This window comes from Hemitrygon akajei, chromosome 4 (assembly GCF_048418815.1).
Source record: "Hemitrygon akajei chromosome 4, sHemAka1.3, whole genome shotgun sequence".
Classification (NCBI taxonomy): Eukaryota; Metazoa; Chordata; class Chondrichthyes; order Myliobatiformes; family Dasyatidae; genus Hemitrygon; species Hemitrygon akajei.
The window spans coordinates 102,758,474-102,775,548 of NC_133127.1; the positions used below are offsets into that span (position 1 = coordinate 102,758,474).

At 45.9% G+C, this 17,075-nt stretch overlaps 1 protein-coding gene across 1 annotated transcript in view; it reads right to left on the reverse strand.

Moving 5' to 3' along the window:
• The window catches only part of LOC140725944 (lecithin retinol acyltransferase-like), a 71,404-nt gene extending 55,776 nt beyond the window's left edge, over positions 1-15,628 (reverse strand). The window contains exon 1 of the mRNA XM_073041867.1: positions 15,022-15,628. Within this exon, the coding sequence (XP_072897968.1) occupies positions 15,022-15,471 (450 nt within the window). The 5' untranslated portion in view covers positions 15,472-15,628. The remainder of the gene's footprint in view (positions 1-15,021) is intronic.
• Between the last annotated feature and the right edge of the window lie 1,447 nt (positions 15,629-17,075).

A 17,075-nucleotide genomic window follows, 5' to 3' on the forward strand; every position in this document is an offset into this window, starting at 1 on the left:
GTTGTGTGACTGTGTTGCTGGCACAATCCTGATTGCTGTTGTGAAACTGTGTCACTGGCACAATCCTCATTGCTGTTGTGTAACTGTGTCACTGGCACAATCCTCATTGCTGTTGTGTGACTGTGTCACTGGCACAATCCACATTGCTGTTGTGTGACTGTGTTGCTGGCACCATCTTCATTACTCTGTGTGACTGTGTCACTGGCACAATCCTCATTGTGGTTGTGTAACTGTGTCACTGGCACAATCCCCTTTGCTGTTGTGTAACTGTGTCACTGGCACAATCCTCATTGCTGTTGTGTGACTGTGTTGCTGGCACAATCTTCATTACTCTGTGTGACTGTGTCACTGGCACAATCCACATTGCTGTTGTGTGACTGTGTTGCTGGCACACTCCTCATTGCTGTTGTGTGACTGTGTTGCTGGCACACTCCTCATTGCTGTTGTGTAACTGAGTCACTGGCACAATCCTCATTGCTGTTGTGTAACTGTGTCACTGGGACAATCCACATTGCTGTTGTGTGACTGTGTCACTGACACAATCCTCATTGCTGTTGTGTAACTGTGTCACTGGCACTATCCTCATTGCTGTTGTGTAACTGTGTCACTGGCACAATCCTCATTGCTGTTGTGCACCTGTGTCACTGGCACAATCCTCATTGCTTTTGTGTGACTGTGTTGCTGGCACAATCCTCATTACTCTGTGTGACTGTGTCACTGGCACAATCCTCATTACTCTTTGTGACTGTGTCACTGGCACAATCCACTTTGCTGCTGTGTGACTGTGTTGCTGGCAGAATCCTCATTGCTGTTGTGTGACTGTGTCACTGGCACAAACCACATTGCTGTTGTGTGATTGTGTTGCTGGCACAATCCTCATTGCTGTTGTGTAACTGTGTCACTGGCACAATTCTCATTGCTGTTGTGTAACTGTGTCACTGGCACAATCCTCATTGCGGTTGTGTAACTGTGTCACTGGCACAATCCTCATTGCTGTTGTGTAACTGTGTCACTGGCACAATCCTCATTGCTGTTGTGTAACTGTGTCACTGTCACAATCCACATTGCTGTTGTGTGACTGTGTCACTGACACCATCCTCATTGCTGTTGTGTAACTGTGTCACTGGCACAATCCTCATTGCTGTCGTGTAACTGTGTCACTGGCACAATCCTCATTGCTGTTGTGTAACTGTGTCACTTGCACAATCCTCATTGCGGTTGTGTAACTGTGTCACTGGCACAATCTTCATTGCTGTTGTGTAACTGTGTCACTGGCACAATCCTCATTGCTGTTGTGTGACTGTGTTGCTGGCACAATCCTCATTACTCTGTGTGACTGTGTCACTGGCACAATCCACATTGCTGTTGTGTGACTGTGTTGCTGGCACAATCCTCATTGCTGTTGTGTAACTGTGTCACTGGCACAAACCTCATTGCTGTTGTGTGACTGTGTCACTGGCACAATCCACATTGCTGTTGTGTGACTGTGTCACTGACACAATCCTCATTGTTGTTGTGTAACTGTGTTACTGGCACAATCCTCATTGCTGTTGTGTAACTGTGTCACTGGCACAATCCTCATTGCGGTTGTGTAACTGTGTCACTGGCACAATCCTGATTGCTGTTGTGTAACTGTGTCACTGGTACAATCCTCATTGCTGTTGTGTAACTGTGTCACTGGCACAATCCTCATTGCTGTTGTGTAACTGTGTCACTGGTACAATCCTCATTGCTGTTGTGTAACTGTGTCACTGGCACAATCCTCATTGCTGTTGTGTAACTGTGTCACTGGGACAATCCTCATTGCTCTGTGTAACTGTGTCACTGGCACAATCCTCATTGCTCTGTGTGACTGTGAGCCTTGTACAATCCTCATTGCTGTTGTGTAACTGTGTCACTGGCACAATCCTCATTGCTCTGTGTAACTGTGTCACTGGCACAATCCTCATTGCTCTGTGTGACTGTGAGCCTGGCACAATCCTCATTGCTGTTGTGTAACTGTGTCACTGGGACAATCCTCATTGCTGTTGTGTAACTGTGTCACTGGCACAATCCTCATTGCTGTTGTGTAACTGTGTCACTGGGACAATCCTCATTGCTGTTGTGTAACTGTGTCACTGGCACAATCCTCATTGCTGTTGTGTAACTGTGTCACCGGCACAATCCTCATTGCTGTTGTGTAACTGTGTCACTGGCACAATCCTCATTGCTGTTGTGTAACTGTGTCACTGGGACAATCCTCATTGCTGTTGTGTAACTGTGTCACTGGCACAATCCTCATTGCTGTTGTGTAACTGTGTCACTGGGACAATCCTCATTGCTGTTGTGTGAATGTGTCATTGACACCATCCTCATTGCTGTTGTGTAACTGTGTCACTGGCACAATCCTCATTGCTCTGTGTAACTGTGTCACTGGCACAATCCTCATTGCTCTGTGTGACTGTGAGCCTGGCACAATCCTCATTGCTGTTGTGTAACTGTGTCACTGGCACAATCCTCATTGCTATTGTGTAACTGTGTCACTGGCATGGTAAGTGGTGAGGGACAGTAGCCGCTCAGTGTTTTAACCATCTGGCTGGATGTGTCAGTTTCCCTCAGCACCTCGTTGGATGTGGTGGAAGCTGCTGCCTCCCCTTTTCTTCCTTTGGCTTTGCAGCTCTTTCAAACCCAGAGCTTTATCCATGGTAACTGGTGTCCTGCCATTGTATTGTTACCATAGAGCTCAGTGGGTAAATAAAGAGCCCTGCAGTCTGCAGCATCCATTACCGCCAACAGATTGTGCTGAGAAAGATGACTGGGTATGGGTGGTCTGTCAATACAGGCACCTTCTGCAACTGGTCCCCTGCAATGATCTACATTTACAATGACAGTCACGAAGGAGACTTGAGCCATGCATGTCAATGTGAGGGGCAGCACCATTCACTCTAGCATATCCTCACAGGCGGCTTCAGCTTCGCCCCACTGAACTGAGCAGCAATTCAAAACACCTTCCCTACACAAGCACCAGAATGGTAGGAACTCAGGTTAGGCTCCCATTAACCGCCACTGTCAATAATACAGCACATCCTTCTCTATAGCACAGGACAGCACAAGACAAGACCTTTCGGTCCACAATGTTGCGCCAAACTACTAGTCCATTTTCTCCACACATTGACTATTTCCCTCCATTCTCTGCTTATTCCTGTGCCTATGTAAGAGTCTTTAAAAGCCCCTGCATTATCTGTCTCTGCCATGAACCCTAACAGTACCTTACAGGTCCCTATCTCTCACTCTGTATATAATAAAAAAACTTTGCCTTTGCATTTTCCCCCTTTCACAATTCAATCCTAGGCAGAAGGTACTGGCTGTTTACTTTATCTTGCAATTTTATTTACTTTTATCAAGTTTCAGCTGAGCCTTTTCCACTCAAGGGAAAACAGGCCCAATTTCTCCAACCTCTCATCATAGTGCTTGTCCTCTAAGCCAGGCAGAACCCTGGTAAACCTCATCTGCACCCTCTCCTAAGCCTCAGCACCCTTCATGTAATAGGTGGGGGGGGAGGGTGACCAGAATTGTTACAATATCCTAAGTAGTTTTACAAAGCTGTAGCATAACTTCCTGGCCCTTAGACTGGGTGCCTTCTTGTTTCAGGGCACCAATAACAAACACCAGAGGGCATAAGTACAAAATTAAGGGAGGGAAGATTAGGGGAGACATCAGGGGTAAGTTTTTTTACACAGAGGGTTGTGAGTGCCTGGAATTACTTGACAGGGATAGTGGTGGAGGCTAAAACATTAGGGGTATTTAAGAGCCTCTTGGACAGGCACATGGATGAAAGAAAAATGAGGGTTATGGGGTAGTGTGGGTTTAGTACTTCTTTTAAAGTATTATATGGGTCGGCACAACATGGAGGGCTGAAGGGCCTGTACTGTGCTGTAGTGTTCTACAGTTCTATGGTTCTGGTGAAGCACAGGGATGCCTTGCCAGCAGCAATCAAAACGAAAACAATCACTGTATTAATCACACGGATATGATCACTAAAGTCAATGGCCTGTAAATACCCCTTTGGAGTCGGGTTGTGCCAACGGGCATTTTTGTGGTGTGAGCTGAAGTCTCAAAGGTACAAGATGGCTGCAGTATGGCATGTACAGGCCAGTTCAAGGTGGCGGGGCCTAGACAACAGACTGGAGAATTAACCAACGTTAGGCCCTTGCTGGAGTAGACCTGGAGGTGGTTCGATGTGACAGAAGGAAGGCAAGCAGAGTGGAGGTGATACAGAGTTGAGTAAGTGGGGCTCGGGCCCGAGAGTGACGAAAGACACAAGGCGTGATTGGAAAGGTCAGGGTGTCTGGGCTGGGGTCAGGGGTCAGGGGACAGGCCAGGTCCGCTCTCTGCTCAGCGAGGTTCACTTGTCTCTGCACTGAACTCAGGCTGTGGCCTGCAACTAGCAGGCTCCTGGATTGGCTGCACTGATGACTGGCTTCGTGACTCTGGACTCACTTTCATAAACTTCCAATTGAGTGAACTGGTGCTTTGCTGTCTCCAAGAAAGTTCCAGGAGGCGAATGCCCTTGAGGCCAAGAAACTTAGCACCCATGATTGACGGTGAGAACGTGGATGTGGTGGGGACCTACAAGTACCTGGGGGGAGGACAGATGAGTGGAGCACCAATACAGAGGCTGTGTACAACAGCTGGAGTCGTGTCTACTTCCTGAGGAGACTGAGGTCCTTTGGAGTATACAGGCCTCTTCTTCATGTTCTACCAGTCTGTTGTTGCCAATACAATCTTCTATGCGATGGTGTGCAGGGGCAATGGAATCAATACAGGTGATGCCAACAGGCTCAATAAACAGATTAGAAAGGCTGGTTCTGTTATAGGAGTCAAACTGGATACACTGGAGGCTGTGGTAGAACAAAAGACCTTATAGAAAATCCTGGCAATTCTAGACAATGTTTCTCACCCACTGCATGCCAGCTTGGCTGAACAGAGGGGCACTTTTAATAATAGACTAAGACAACTGTGCTGCTCCAAAGAGCACTATATGAGGTTATTCTAACTCTCGGCCATTAGGCTCTATAATGAGTCAACATATAGCCGGGGAAGTGATGAACCCTCCTGATAGACTGTTTGAGGGAACTTAATTTTTATTCTTTCTTACTTCTCTTCTAATATTTGTATATCTGTGCACTTGAAATGCTAATATCACACTGTCATTAACTTCTGTGGAAAGCGAGTGGTTCTTCAGTGCCTTCTATCAGACTCTCACTTGCCTGTGACAGTGTCTCTCTCTCACTCACTGCTCTAGAGAAGGTATCTGTCAGTGACAGTGTCTCTCTCTCTCTCTCTCTCTCTCTCTCTCACTCACTGCTCTAGAGAAGGTATCTGTCAGTGACAGTGTCTCTCTCTCTCTCTCACTCACTGCTCTAGACAAGGTATCTGTCAGTGACAGTGTCTCTCTCTCTCTTTCTCTCTCACTCACTGCTCTAGAGAAGGTATCCGTCAGTGACAGTGTCTCTCTCTCTCTCTCTCTCACTCACTGCTCTAGACAAGGTATCTGTCAGTGACAGTGTCTCTCTCTCTCTCTCTCTCTCTCTCACTCACTGCTCTAGAGAAGGTATCTGTCAGTGACAGTGTCTCTCTCTCTCTCTCACTCACTGCTCTAGACAAGGTATCTGTCAGTGACAGTGTCTCTCTCTCTCTCTCTCTCTCTCTCACTCACTGCTCTAGAGAAGGTATCTGTCAGTGACAGTGTCTCTCTCTCTCACTCACTGCTCTAGAGAAGGTATCTGTCAGTGACAGTGTCTCTCTCACTCACTCACTGCTCCAGAGAAGGTATCTGTCAGTGAAAGTGTCTCTCTCTCTCTCACTCACTGCTCTAGAGAAGGTATCTGTCAGTGACGTAGTCTCTCTCTCTCAGTCACTGCTCTAGAGAAGGTATCTGTCAGTGACGGTGTCTCTCTCTCTCTCTCTCTCTCTCTCACTCACTGCTCTAGAGAAGGTATCTGTCAGTGACAGTGTCTCTCTCTCTCTCTGTCTCTCACTCACTGCTCTAGAGAAGGTATCTGTCAGTGACAGTGTCTCTCTCTCTCTCTCTCTCACTCACTGCTCTAGAGAAGGTATCTGTCAGTGACGATCTCTCTCTCTCTCTCTCACTCACTGCTCTAGAGAAGGTATCTGTCAGTGACAGTGTCTCTCTCTCTCTCTCTCACTCACTCACTGCTCTAGAGAAGGTATCTGTCAGTGACGGTGAATCTCTCTCTCTCTCACTCACTGCTCTAGAGAAGGTATCTGTCAGTGACGGTGTCTCTCTCTCGCTCTCACTCACTGCTCTAGAGAAGGTATCTGTCAGTGACGGTGACTCTCTCTCTCTCTCACTCACTGCTCTAGAGAAGGTATCTGTCAGTGACAGTGTCTCTCTCTCTCTCTCTCTCTCTCTCACTCACTGTTCTAGAGAAGTTATCTGTCAGTGACAGTGTCTCTCTCTCTCTCACTCACTGCTCTAGAGAAGGGATCTGTCAGTGACGGTGTCTCTCTCTCTCTCTCTCTCTCACTCACTGCTCTAGAGAAGGTATCTGTCAGTGACAGTGTCTCTCTCTCTCTCACACTCACTGCTCTAGAGAAGGTATCTGTCAGTGACGGTGTCTCTCTCTCTCACTCACTGCTCTAGAGAAGGTATCTGTCAGTGACAGTGTCTCTCTCTCTCACTGACTGCTCTAGAGAAGGTATCTGTCAGTGACGGTGTCTCTCTCTCTCACTCACTGCTCTAGAGAAGGTATCTGTCAGTGACGGTGTCTCTCTCTCTCACTCACTGCTCTAGAGAAGGTATCTGTCAGTGACGGTGTCTCTCTCTCTCACTCACTCACTGCTCTAGAGAAGGTATCTGTCAGTGACAGTGTCTCTCTCTCTCACTCACTGCTCTAGACAAGGTATCTGTCAGTGACAGTGTCTCACTCTCTCTCTCTCACTGCTCTAGAGAAGGTATCTGTCAGTGACGGTGTCTCTCTCTCTCTGTCTCACTTTCACTCACTGCTCTAGAGAAGGGATCTGTCGGTGACAGTGTCTCTCTCTCTCACTTTCACTCACTGCTCTAGAGGTATCTGTCAGTGACAGTGTCTCTCCCTCTCTCACTCACTGCTGTAGAGAAGGTATCTGTCAGTGACAGTGTCTCTCTCTCTCTCTCACTCACTGCTCTAGAGAAGGTATCTGTCAGTGACGGTGTCTCTCTCTCTCTGTCTCACTTTCACTCACTGCTCTAGAGAAGGGATCTGTCGGTGACAGTGTCTCTCTCTCTCACTTTCACTCACTGCTCTAGAGAAGGGATCTGTCGGTGACAGTGTCTCTCTCTCTCTCTCACTCACTGCTCTAGAGAAGGGATCTGTCGGTGACAGTGTCTCTCTCTCTCACTTTCACTCACTGCTCTAGAGAAGGTATCTGTCAGTGACAGTGTCTCTCACTCACTCACTGCTCTAGAAAAGTTACCTGTCAGTGATAGTGTCTCTCTCTCTCTCTCACTCACTGCTGCTGGAGGAAGGTCCCTGTGTACGAATGTTTCTCTCTCTCTCTCTCCCCCACCACCCGGATGCTGTCAGAAGTTGGTACTGAAGTTATGTGTCTACAGTTTGTGGGTTGGACAAATGAACACTGAGCTGAATTGTATGTGGACTCTTTTCATTTTGTGTTTTATTTTCTGTGTTTTTGTTTGTTCTTTCTTGGTGCCATTTGTGTAATTTGTTTTTGCGTGCAGGGGTGTTGATGTTTTTCTTGGTTTTCTGTGTTTCGGCTGTCTGTGGGGAAGATGAACCTCGGGGTTGCATACTGCACACATACTTTGATAATAAATCTACCATACATTGAATCTTTTTATTTGCTTACTTTTATTGCTTGCAATATTAGTTTCTTTCTACACATTGGTTGTTTGGCAGTTGTCTATTTATTCATGGGTTCTTTTGGGTTTCTTTGGTTTTTGGCTGCCTGTGAGGAGACAAACCTCAGGGCTGTATGTTGTGTACACACTTTGATCATAGATGTACTTTGAATTTCACCAGCCTATCAACCTGTGTGGCCACTTTTCAGGAGCCATGTACCTGTTCCCCAAAATCCCTTGGTCCATCAGTGACGGTAAGGATCCTGCCAGTGACCGTGTACTTTTTCTCTTCTCCCCACTTCCATCAGGCAGAAGATACAAAAGCCTGAACGCTCATCAGGCTCAAGGACAGCTTCCTTTCTGTTGTTATATGTTATAGGTGAAGTCTACCTTGTTATGGCCTTTGCATCTTACAGCCTATCTTGCTCTTTCTCTATATTTGAAATTTTGTTATTGCTTCCTGTATGTGGTATCTCAAAGTACTTAAAATTCAAAATAGTCTGTGGTCCTGTGGGTGGTGTGTCTTATTCTGATTGTTGCAAGTTGCTTCCATTGTGATTGGTTAGTTTAGAAACTGCAGCTGCTTTTCCCATTGGATAGCTGCCTGGTGTCCAGTTCCAAATATCCTGGCAACATGGAAGGGGCTTGCTTCCTTCTTCCTTTGTTTTAGGCACATGATGATTGAGAAGGTATACTCTGTGAACTTTTAAGTAAGTATGTTTGCTGAATATTCAGCTTTGTAGTGTCTGTAATTTGGGGAACATGGATGTTTTGTTGAATTTTTACTGTTTGTAAATAAAATATTAATATGCCTATTCAAAGTCAACACATTTTCTGTCTCATCTGCAGACCTGTGAACCTGATTCAATATTACATCTCTATGGATGGAAAATAAAGTTTTTCACTCTATCTCAGTATATTTCAAAGGTTTCAAAGGTACATTTAATAGAAACATAGAAACATAGAAAACCTACAGCACAATACAGGCCCTTCAGCCCACAAAGTTGTGCCGAACATGTCCCTACCTCAGAAATTACTAGGCTTACCGATAGCCTTCTATTTTACTAAGCTCCATGTTCCTATCCAAAAGTCTCTTAAAAGACCCTATCGTATCCGCCTCCACCACCATTGCTGGCAGCCCATTCCATTAATGTCAGAGAAATGTATACAATATACACCCTGAAATGCTTTTTCTTCACAAACATCCACGGAAGCAAAGGAGTACCCCAAAGAATGAATGACAGTTAAATGTTAGAACCCCAAAGGCCCCCAACAGCTCCCCCCTCCCACACGAAAGCAGTGGCAAAGCAACGATATCCACCTACCCTACCAGCAAAAAAAGCATCGGCACCTCCTTCCCCACCGAGCACTCAAGCGTGCAGCAAAGCATTGATAAAGACACAGACTTGCAATACCCCAGACTACTCGTTCACCTGGTATTCAACATACCACAGGCGCTCTCTCTCCAATTGCTTATCCCTGATGGTAAAGTTGTATTTTTAAGGTCTGGGGGAAGAACATTCTCACCAACAAGACCATGCAGCCTCCAATATTATGAGGGATATAGATATAATAATTGCAAGCTGTCGTTTTCCACTGAGGTTGGGTGGGACTTCAACCAGAGGTCATGGGTTAACGATGAAAGGTGAAAAGTTTATGGGGAATGTAAGGGGGAGCTTCTTCAGTCAGGGTGGTGAGAGTGTGGAACAATCTGCCTGCACAAGTCGTGCATGCAAGCTCGATTTTAACATTTAAGAGGAGTTTAGACAGCTACATGGATGATAGGGATATGGAGGGCAGGTTGATGGCAGTTTAAATGGTTGAGCACAGACTAGATGGCCTAAAAGACCTGTTTCTGTGCTGTACTTTACCTTGAAACTATTCAAGAAAAAACATCCCAAACTTTTCAATGTCTCCTTGTTGGAGACTATAATGCCCTCTTCTCCTTGTTACCATCAGGAAGAAGGTACAGAAGCCTGAAGGCACACACTCAGCAATTCTGGAACAACTTCTTCCCTTCTGTCATCCAATTTCTAAATGGACATTGAACCCGTGAACACTACCTCACTAGTTTTTTTTATTTCTGTTTTTGCATTATATACTGTAATTTAACTATTTAATATACATATATACTTACAGAAATACTTTTTTTGCAATATTTATCTTGAATTATATTGTACTGCTGCTGTAACGTTAACAAATTTCACTATGTCTGCCAGTGATATTAAACCTGATTCTGATTCTAATAACTCAACTCAAGCTCTCTTGTCTCTGTCACTTCCAAGTGAAGTAACACACACAGAATGCTGCAAGAACTCAGCAGGTCAGGCAGCATCTATGAAAAAGAGTAAACAGTCGATGTTTTGGGTCAAGACCTTCATCTGGACTAGAAAGGACGAGGAGGCAGAAGAATGTGGGGGCAGGGGAGTAAGTAGTACAAGGTGATATGTGAAAGGTGAAACCGGGAGAGAGGGAGAGGGTGAAGTAAAAACCTGGGAATAAAAACACAAAATGCCGGAGAACTCAGCAGGCCAGACAGCATCTATGGGAGGAGGTAGGAACGATGTTTCGGGCCGAAACCCTTCATCAGGAGTGAAGTAACATGGGATGGTTGAGGGGGTGTAAGAAGTGGGGGGAGGGATGAAGTAGAGAGCTGGGAAGTGATAGGCTGTAGGGAAATGGGCTAGGGGGAAGGTGGAGAATTATGGGAAATAAAAGAGAAAGAAAGGTAGGGCTGGGGGGAGATTATAGTGAGGGGGGGGGGAAGGAGAGAGAAAGAGAACCAGACTAAAATTATAGATAGGGATGGGGTAAGGGGGGGGAGCAGGGTATCAACGGAGGTCTGTGAGTTGAATGTTCATGCCGGTAGGAAGGAGGCTACCTAGGCGGGAGATAAGGTATTGCTCCATCGACCTGCGTGTGGCCTCATCTTGACGGTAGAGGAGGCCATGGACAGACATATCGGAGTGGTCTGTGGAATTGAAGTGTGTGGCCACAGGGAGATCCCGCCACTGCTGGAGGACAAACGGTCTCCCGGGAACACGTTTTCCAGAGACACTTAAAAGGATTACCAGTGGTATGGTTGACACTCAGTGCAGAGTCCGAAGTGAACCTCAGAGTATTCGGACTCAGTAAACGGGAGGCCTGGCGAGCTGTCTGTCCAGGCAGACCCATTGTCTCTGCTTGCTCCTGCCCCACTGAACTCATTTCTGCCTATCTTGACTCTGTTTTATCTCCCCTTGTTCAATCCCTTCCCACCTATGTCCGTGATACTTCCCATGCTTTACATATCTTCAAAGCATCCGCAGTTTCACTCGTGTTACCTTTAAAAACCTGGGAAGTTGATTGGTAAGAGATTAAGTGCTGGAGAAAGCAGAATCTGTTAGGAGGAGACAGAAGACCATGAAAGTAAGGGAAGGACGAGGAGAACCAGAGAGAGATGATGGACAGGTAAGCAGATAAGGTGAGAGAGGGAAATGGGAATGAGGAATGCTGAAGGGGGAGAGACAATTACTGGAAGTTCAAGAAAACAATGTTCATGCTATTAGTGTGGAGGCTACCCAGACAGAATACAAGGTGTTGCTCCTCCTCCAACCCGAAAATCACCTCATCGTGACAGTAAAGGAGGTCATGGACTGACATGTCGGAATGGGAATGGGAAGTAGGCTTGAAATGGATAGCCACCAGGAGATCCTGCTTTATGTGGTCTCCTAATCTAGGTCGGGTCTCACTGCTATACAGAAAGCCACACCAAGAGCTCCAGATACAGTAGGTGACCCCAATAGAATCACTGGTGAAGTATTGCCTCACCTGGAAACACTGTTTGGGGTACTGAATGGTAGTGAGGGAGGAGATGTAGCACTTGTTGTCATGGTCCGGTCCAAAGTCCACATTCCGGTTCACGGTCCGGTCCGCGGACTCTGGGTCCTCCTGCTGCCCTTTGTTTCAGTTAGACTTAACCATAAGCACCTGATGCTCAACTTGTTGGCTGTGAATATAAGTGGCCCTGGGACTGAGTGTGGTTGGGGGGTCGTCTTGTCAAGATTCCCTGGGAGCAAATGGCTGGTGGAAGGCTAGAACGGCCACTTGCCATCTTTAGGCTGGGATGGAGAACCATTGCTTCTTGGAGTCTTGCTGTCAGTAGTCGGAGCTGTCATTGCGGTATGGATTCGGCCGTTCCCCAGGACAGCTGGGTGGCCGTCAGCCACTCCAAGCTAGGTAGGGATCCGGTTGTTTCTGTAGCTAGCCAAGGTTGCTGGCCATAACTACGACTTGGAACAACCCTGATGCAGAGATGGAACTGTCTGTCGTTCTTTGCTGTTTGTCTCTTCCTGTCCTCACTCCGCGGGGTAAGTCAGGCCGTTCTGCCGTTGCCCTGCGGGAGGAACCCGTTTTGTCTTTGCCTCCGTCGGGTAAGTCAGGCCGTTCTGCCGTTGCCCGACGGATGGACCTGCCCCACCTTGGTGTGGAGTGAAAGTTGAGTCCCGGCTTGTCGAAGGATAAGTTCTGGCTCTATGTCAATGTACTGTTCAGTCTAATGTTAGTGTCTTGTTAAAGATGAGTCCCGGCTTGTCGAAGGAGAAGCCCCAGCTCTATGTTGATGTACAGTTCCTAGTCTGCCTCCAAGCTCCAGCCTCCGAGTTATTCTAGCTCCAAGACCCCAAGCCTCTGGCCTCGAGCTCCAAGATCCCCTGCCTCTGGCCTCGAGCTCCAAGAACCCAGGCCTCATCACGCCTTCACCTGGTTTGGGGTCCGAGCCCGAGTCAAGACCCAGGTTCTAGGTCCTTGTCCAGTTTTGGGCTCAGAGTTCACACCCAGGCTCCTTGTTCCCAGTCCCTCATCCTGGTCCTGTTTCCCTAGCCTAGTCTGTGACCTGTCCTGTCCTGTTCCTGGTACTTCAGCGTCTGTGTCCTGCATTTGGGTCCATTCCCAATGCCCTCTGTGTGACACTTGTTCTACTTGCAAGGATAAGTACCAGGAGGAAAGTCTATGGGGAAGGCAGGTGGCTAAGGGAGTCACATTGGAGTGATCCACTTGGAAATGGCAGTAGTTACAGAGAATTATGTGCTGGACACAGAGACAGGTGGGGTGGTAGGTGAGAAGAGGAATCCTATCCCTGGTGTGATGGCGGGAGGATGGGGTGAGCCAGATGTGTGTGAAATAGAAGAGATGCAGGTGAGGGTAGCATTGATGGTGCAGAATGGGAAGCCCCTTTCTTTGAAGAAGCAGGACATGTCAGTAATTCTAGAATGAGAAACCTCATTCTGAGAGCAGATGTGGCAGAGGTGGAAGAATTGAGAGAAGGTGATGGAATTTTTACAAGTGACTGGGTGGGAATGCTCCTTTAACATAAAAAAAAGTTGAAAACTTCAAAACCCTATGATTGAACATCACAAAGAGCTTGTCTTGGTCCAACTATGTAGATACCTTGGCCAAAAGAGTATGCTCAGGAAGCTGAAGAAATTTGAGCCCCACCAATTTCTATGGATGTACCAAAGAAAACCTTTGGTACCTGCTTGCACCAGGGCTTGGTCTCCCTAGGGCTCTGCCAGTGACTGCAAGAAAGTATAGCGAGTTGGGGACACAGCACAGCACAGAATGAGCAAGGCATGGATGCTCCCTACATCTCTCGGTGCTTCAGTGTTCTTGCTACTCCATCCGACAGAAGATTCAAAAGCCAGGCTCAAGGAAAGTTACAAGACTGGTAAGAATGGATTCTTGACCTCCTACGCTACCTCGTTATGACCCTACATCTTATTATCTGACTGCACTGCACTTTCTCTGTAACACTTTATTCTGCGTTCTTTCTTTATGTGTTACCTCAATGTCCTATTTAATGGCATGATCAGAATGAATGGCATAAATGGTACTTTTTTTCATTGTACCTCATACAATAATATGTAAACCAAACCTATATTCCGCGCATTCCCATCAGCACTCTAATATTTCACCACCCCTGCACTAGAGACAATTTACAGAAGCCGATTACGAAGCAACTCGCACCTCTTTGGAAGTGTGGAAGAAAAATGAAGCGGGGTGAGAAGAACTGCCCAGTGATTTGACCCTTGTGAAATAGTAATTATGTCAGAAGAGATGGTACTCAAGTAGAAAACCCCAAATCTAGTAAATCTAGTAAACCCCAAAGACAAAACAAAAGCAAAAGTTAAATGAAATAAATAATTGAATGCACTTCAAAGATTAAAATAAAAATCGGAAGCCCGGCGATAAAGGTCATTACATTCAAAGATAACCGGATGCATTGCAAGGAATAAATAGAAAACAAACAGAACTGTAGATACTGAAATCTGTTAGACAGAACTAGTGACAGAGCTCAGCGTGGAATCTACTTGCGTTAAGTAGGTTTGCAGTAATAGCTGTATTAGTGAGAGAGACCCTCAGAATGTATTGTACTCAGAGCCAGTGATTCGGCAAATGTGTGCAATGTTTGGGAGCGACAACCTGCCCTTCGGAAATGTCACGGAAAACAGTATTAATCAACTGGATCAGATGCCGAATAAGCTTTGAGTCTTTTTCTAAGTATGAACGGAAATCGCAAGATCATGTTCAGAAAGCGGGGATTGGGATTACCAAAAACCTACGCAAGATTTTTTTTTAAAAAAGCTCTTCCTCATTTGGGAATCGGATCTGGATTTAGTAAGGACTGGAAAAAAAGGAGGACTGATTCAAGTATACACTCCGGATTGCGTAGTTTTCTACAACCGTCGATTTTCGTAGAGCGTTGACGCCTATATACTAGAATTCATTATTCAGAGAAGTTATGCCTTGAACTATAGACAAAACACGTTTTCGAGATATACTCTGTCTATCTACAGTCTCCAACTGAGTCAATACTGAAGTCTCCGTTGACTTCATTACTGTTTCAAAGTGGGAGGCAGTCGATATAAAGACAGGAGAAATATTCAGAAGCCATTTTAAAAGCGCACGCCGCTTTAAACTTCAACTAAACATTTGACAACATGAATAGTATTTATGAAAAACAACCTGGGCATATTTGAAATCGTGTTACCTCGGGAGAAAATCAACTGCAATAGAAAACCTTGATCGTAACCTTGATCTTTGCTATTATTAAAGTTTTATAATCAAATGACTTTAGTACTAGAAGTATTAAAACAAGTGAGCGTTACGGACACAACTTGAAGTTTCTGTGCGAACTTTACCTTGTCCGTCTGGATACTCACTGCAGTACCATATCTACAGTGAGTTACAAAATGTTCACAGTTATTCCACAACAGGCTGTAGTCTGTGCTTCCAACCAGCTTCTCTGCTCTTCTTGCAACCTCTTCATTGGGAAGTGCCGGTTTCTTGTACATTAGTCTGTCCATCTGGTTGACAAGAATGCAGGCTCCATACGCAAAATCTTCCACTGTGTCCACTCTGATGCTGGCGTTCCTGGAGATGACGCCCAGGATGAGCCGCTGGTTTGTAACCACGTCGCGGATCATTTTCTCATCTTCGGTGAACACTGGCAGGATGTCGGGCATCAGATGAGCAACTTGTCCATCTCCCAGATAGATACCATAGTGAGTAAACAGAGTCCTGGGAACTTCCAATAGATCCCCTCTTTTAAACGAGAACGTCTCACAGTTCCTGTCTGACTCAGAACTCATTCTCTCAGCGATGATAGCTGGAACTGGCAATCACTCGGCCCCCTTGCTAGCCCCGACCGTGAGATCAATCAGCAGTGGCGGGGCGTCTCTTCATATTGCCGGGAGTCCCGCACTAACCTCAAACCCTGATTGGCCAGCGATAGAACATCGGCGTCGCCATTGGTGGAGGCACAATTTCCCCGGGCGTGCGTTCGACGAACTGTCGAAGCTCCCAAAACCCAGAACAGCCTTCGTCGCCAAGATCATCCAGATCCAGACTATGAATTAGCCCCAACAGGTCATAAGCATGCGTTCATCCCAGGGCCGGACCGCAACACCCAGACCCAGAGGTGCGGACGCTGACCCAATCCCAGTCACCCAGACCCGACAACTACATGACCGGCACATGGTATCGATATGAACAGAAGACTTTCACCCTCAGAACAAACCCACACAATACGAAACACCCAAGTGTCAGAGTGGACATAAGTTATTGGATACCCTGTCAATCTCCACACTGATGACCTCTTCGGCCTCATCTTTCGATTTTCAGTCTAAGATGCCAGCATATAAAGAAGACTGATATTCTCAGTTGTTGAAGTTAGGAACGTAATTTTGGCCTAACAACTGAGCCCCGAGCGGTTAGAATAAGCTCATGCTCATGGCGCGCAAATCATTCGACAATGGCAATAGTTTTAACTTCATTTAAAGAGGCAGAGAGCGATGAGAAACAAGCAGTGCTTTTTAACGAAAATACAGAATGGAAGGTAATTGCACAGGTCAGACCTGCCTGGCGACATTGTCAATTCTATGTTTACAGATGATGTTGTTCAGCGGTGCCTTATTATTACCACCCGAATCTCGTTTTATTTTGTACTTTGATGTTAAGTGATCACTTATCTGCTGCCCTTTGTAGCTTTTAAAAACTTCCAAAGCCAAGAGTTCTTGGTTGGGATGAAGGCGTCGGTAATCCATCAGTTCCTCATTTATAGGATCGCGTAGCTTCTTACCGAGTATCAACAACGTACCTTGTGATGAGAGTACTGGCGAGATAAAATCACACTGAAATCGACCTTTATGCTCACTGCTAAATCAGCAGCGGGGGAGTCCTGCACATTTTACGATCACTTGCAACATTATTAGCCGATTTTACAAATTATTCTCGCAAGTACCTCACGATTGCTTTTTGTTTTAACGTCGCGTACAAGCAATTTAATTGACATAAATTAATTATAATACAATTTTACAAGTCATTTAATCGTGTGTCCTACTCTGCTGCCCACCGAATAAGGGGCGGCGTGGACTATATCACTTCCCTTGCTTCTCTTCCGCAACACTTGATTAAAGAGAGATAATTTCGAACAAAAACACAATTCATGATATACCGACCCACTTTTAGTTAGCGTGTGAGATGTCCTCTCAGGAAGCAAAGCTTCCCGTTTACGTTTTCAGGTTAAAACTTCACGATTCTTAAATTTTAAAAAAAAGATTGATCAGACGGCCGCTTCCGTTTCTTCAGGCTGCTGGGGATAGGATTAGTTTAAGGAGTAAGAAATAATTGGATGAACTTTGTTTAACCATGAAAGTTATGCATGTGTTATGCAAAAGTTAAGCATTAACACACG